Raw genomic sequence first — 4,549 nt, 5'->3', positions numbered from 1 at the left:
TGTAAGTAAACTTAAAACAAACAAAAAAAAAAAAAATCAGCACTAGACATGATTCATATTGGCCCCATTTTGTATCCATTTATGGGTTTTTCTTTCTGCATATTTTTCACAGTTATGGGGTGTCATCAAGCAAGGCTACAAATGCAGGGGTATGTTTGTCGCTATCTTGTTTCACTCCACATGTCTATCTTTGGCTGGCTGTCGTGTTTAGAAAACACAGAGAGGTGCAAGCATTTTGTAGTGGGGAGCAGGTTAGGTGAGCTGTGGTTTTCTGAGTCGCATTTTGCGAACTGAACCCTGCAGCGCAAGAAAAAAAAAACAACAAAAGAAAACGACTCTGTACTCGGAACCACAGATTTCCCCCTCCCCCGTCCTGCGAAAGATCTGAAAAAAAAAAAAAAAAGAGTATTTGTTTGCACGGCTGTATGCTTGCACCGGTCTGTAAGTTGCATTTGCAGAACGAGTAGTGTTCATTGAGAAGTGGGAAGTCAGTTTGTCTATGTGAGGCAAACTTCCTGCTCTAATACTGTGTCTGCATTGTTTTGGCCCGCTTAGACTGCGGCATGAACTGCCACAAGCTGTGCAAGGATCAGGTGGCTTTCGAGTGCAAGAAGAACACCAAAGCGGCCAACGCCGTTGACAGTCCGACGCCAAGCTCCACACCTGTTGCAACGAGCACTTCAGAGGGTGGGTTGTTTCTGATTGGGTTCCCAGCAGAAGCAGTCTAATTTTCACACAGGTTTTTTTTTTTCTTTTTTTTGCTTTCACAACTACCTGTGAAAGCAAAAACGTCTGCGGCATGTGCCATCTGGTGGCGGAGAAATTTTCAGTTTATCACTTTATCTCAGAACGCCGCTGTTTCCCGAAATCACTGTCGGCCAGAATCCCGACGAGGCCGATGAAAAGTCGCAAATTTACATTTTTGTGTTAACTTTGCCGCAGCTGAAACAAAACAACTGTTGAGTGCAACGTGTGTGCTGGGAAGGTGATTTCCCTCCACCTGTCATTGGGGACTGGTTGACTTACAGTAATGCTCAGAGCTGCCCACCAGCTGCAAGAAAGCTTCTATATTCAGAACAGATTAACTTTCAATTTTACTTCAAATGAACTGCTTTTGCCAAGAAATACCTTTAAAATGTGTGGGCTAGTTTCTGGTGCGCTATTTTGTCACATTTATTCAGTAGATTGTGACGTATGTAGCTTAGTCATTTTGTTCTGTGGTGTTTGATGTCCTTTAAGATATGAACGTGATGGAGGACCACAAGACAAAAAAAAAAAAAAATCTGGTTGCACTTTCTGTTTGTCCAACCTCAAGACATTATTAATAAAATGCTTTCTTTAGGTTCAGAAGAGTGTCCTTTCCCTCACTCATCAGATGTGAGGAGGGACTGGAGCCCAGAATCTCCCATCACCCCCATCTGGAGGCCTGCTACAGTCCATAGCTACACCCAGACAGAGGCACCTCAGCTATCCTCCATCACTCCTGAAGCCAGCCGCCTTCCGTCTTCTCTCCTAGTCCCCATCCCACCCAGCCTGCCCTCCTGCCCGAGCCCCGTGCCCCTGAGAAAACAACGATACTGTGCCAAGTGGGAAAACAGAGCCTCCATCAAACCCAAAGAGCCGATGGAGGAGAACAAACCCACCTATGAATCTCTGGAATGCGTGAGTGTGGAATTTATGTGTCACAGACCTCGAATGCGGTGCATTTAATATATTTTTTGCTAAAATCCGGGCTGTTCCCTTTTTTTTTTTTTTTTTTTTAAGGAAAACCTGAGGCTACGTAGGAAACTCAAAGAGGCAGAGCGAGAAGTGGAGATTTTGAAGGCTTTGTTGAAAAGACACGCTCTCCATCCCGTGGAGGAGGACTCCTCTTCTTAAACTTAAACCTCACCACAGAGACTTGTGCCGCCCCCCTATGGTGGAACATATTATTTCTATTTATTGGTCATGGGCAGTGTGTTTTTCAAGTAAAGGTGCATCTCAATAAATTACACAATTGAAAAGTTAATTTCAGTAATTTAACTAAGTGACAGTGAAACTCATAAATTATAAAGATTCATCATACATAGAATGAATCGTGGCTTACCTGCAAGAAAACCCCCCAAAATGTAGTGTCTCTCTATTAAGAAAGTGGTATGGTATGTCGTACACAATCTGGAAGACTGCCATCAGTCTGACAGATGTCTAACAGACACAAGTAGGGAATTTAACAAAACCTAATAGCCATTTACCCAGTGCTATATTCAATCGCAAATGTGGAAAATTAAGTGGAAGGAAAAACAATGTTTGAAAATGGTCCACAAACAACAGGGGGGGAAAGCAGGCTTGAAAGGATTCTGATGCAAAGCCTATTTTAACAGCTTTCCGGAGTTTTGCAAGACGTGGACTGCAGCCACCACACACAGACACATATCCCTCTGCATTTAATGGCTCTGTGCAATATATGAGTTTCACTTTTTCAATTGAATTACTTAAATAACTAATTGTTTAGGATGAATCTGTATACTGAGAGTCAGGTGACTTGACATAATGTGATAAAAAGTGAAATGATGTTTTAGTGCTGATGGTGTAAGGATCTGTTTAGCAACTACATTGCAGGATGAATCAACAATTTGTTAATGATCTTTGATGGCATGCATCAAAATGACTCTACATTACGGAACCAATTTGAACAGTTACAGCCAGGCATGGGCCAGTATGAGATCTGGATATATTAACGCCGAGTAAAAATACCACAGTTTAGAGAACTGAAATCAAAAACATCCCTGTTACATTTTTAGAGTCCAGATCCTTCATTATGGGAAAGCACCGACCTTTGGCATGAGAACATGGATTGTAATAGCTAAAACATGTCAATAACCATAAGAACTCTGCAGTTGCATACACTAACTTAAGGGGAGAAAGCTGAAATTTAAATTATAATGGTGAAATTCCAGGATTTAACATACGAGAATGTATAGAAAGCTGCTTTTGTTCCTGTTTAATGGTGGCTATACCTTTTATTTATTGTTTTTTTTTAAACCCATTGGCGTATCGGATAAACACTTGCTAGATCAAGTGGAGGTTTTCAAATGTTTATTACATGAATATCACTGCCTATTTTTTCAATGTTGCTCTTAATAGAGTAACATAAGTATAAATACTCCTGCTATCTGTTCAGGTAGCTTGACTACATTAATCTCCTTGGTAATTGTAATTTTAGGAGCACACCTACCTTAATAGCAGTGATGGGTGGAGCTTTTTCAGCTTCCTCACCACGTCTGTTCAGAAATATTTCCAACCAGCAGAACCTGTCTTTCCGTTAAGTAAGAAAAAAAACTGCAGTAGCCTTCTTTCAGCCAGCTGACCAGCAGTGCGCAGCAAATGGGGGAACGGCTCTATGCCCCAAACAAGCTGGAGAAAATTCAGTAGAAACAGGTTGGATGGAAAAAATAAATACATTTTGAACAAACCCATGCCTATTCAGGGCAAATTAGTCCTTTTCTCACAGACGTGGGTATTTCTCACATCTGGTGAAATAATTAATTTTGTTTGTTTTAAAACCCATGGAAGACAAGCCATGATCCATTCAGCAAGTGCAGTATTTAAGAAAATACAGCAAAAAACGTGTTTGATCAATTCTTGATCAGTAAGTGGACTTACATATTTATGTTAAACATAATGAAGCAGAAACTGGTTGATGCAAAAGAAAAACAATGTGAGCAGCAGGAAGCATATGACAGATGAGTTACTACCAGCGATGGCAAGATCATATTTTACCTGCTGACAAAAAAATTCATGACTCCAATCTTCAGAACTGCTGTTGCTTTGTATTACGTTTTTTTTTTTTTTTCTTTTCAGTGCATTGCTAATATTTATTGTCTGACACACTACACAGTTCTTAAACTGCATAAGAAAACGTTATTTCTTTGTACACAGTAGTGGTACTTTTGCTGACTTATTTATGCCCTTGCATCTTGACTTCATATTTTTTTTTGTTGTGCAGCTGTATCATTCTATTATTATGTGATCTACTGTAGCAGTGTTGTACTGTGAATAATGGTCAAGATCCATGTTTTTGTATTGTGCCTAATGAACTGTAAATACAAAGTATTCACATATTATGCCATATCAATTATGTCTAGTTTAACCCACTCCCCCTGTGTTGTTCTCTTATTGTTCTAATAAAAAATGTGCACTCTGAATTAAAAAATAGTTATTGTGTTACCTCATGTGGCCATCAGGGGTCAGCAAAACCCCATGAGAACAGGCACCTTGCCTCTTCATGAGTGTTGACCTTCATTTTGCCTACTAATAGGAACATTCTTTATAAATTTGGCTCTCCTATTAGATGTCTGTGTATTTAACATCAAAGTCACACGGTTTTCCCTCTTTTTTGTCGGTAACTTAAAGCCCATTTCCACATGTATTCAATATGTTCAAGCAGATTAAGTCATTTATGGTATGGTAGTTAGGAGATATATTGTGTTGGATGTTCACATGGATTAATGAGACTAAAGCTTTGACAGGAAGCCTGTACCCACGGAAATTGTCAGTCTGCCAAGTCTAT

General features: G+C 39.9%; 1 protein-coding gene across 1 annotated transcript in view; it reads left to right on the top strand.

Annotated features, from left to right (window-relative positions):
- LOC105916749 (RAS guanyl-releasing protein 1) overlaps positions 1-4,192 on the top strand; it is an 18,778-nt gene extending 14,586 nt beyond the window's left edge. The window contains exons 3-6 of the mRNA XM_036150936.1: positions 57-149; positions 556-687; positions 1,343-1,662; positions 1,765-4,192. Coding sequence (XP_036006829.1) covers positions 57-149; positions 556-687; positions 1,343-1,662; positions 1,765-1,878 — 659 coding nt within the window. The 3' untranslated portion in view covers positions 1,879-4,192. The remainder of the gene's footprint in view (positions 1-56; positions 150-555; positions 688-1,342; positions 1,663-1,764) is intronic.
- Positions 4,193-4,549: the final 357 nt, after the last annotated feature.

Source organism: Fundulus heteroclitus, chromosome 19 (assembly GCF_011125445.2).
Source record: "Fundulus heteroclitus isolate FHET01 chromosome 19, MU-UCD_Fhet_4.1, whole genome shotgun sequence".
NCBI classification, from domain to species: domain Eukaryota; kingdom Metazoa; phylum Chordata; class Actinopteri; order Cyprinodontiformes; family Fundulidae; genus Fundulus; species Fundulus heteroclitus.
This window is presented reverse-complemented; position numbering and strand designations above follow the sequence as displayed.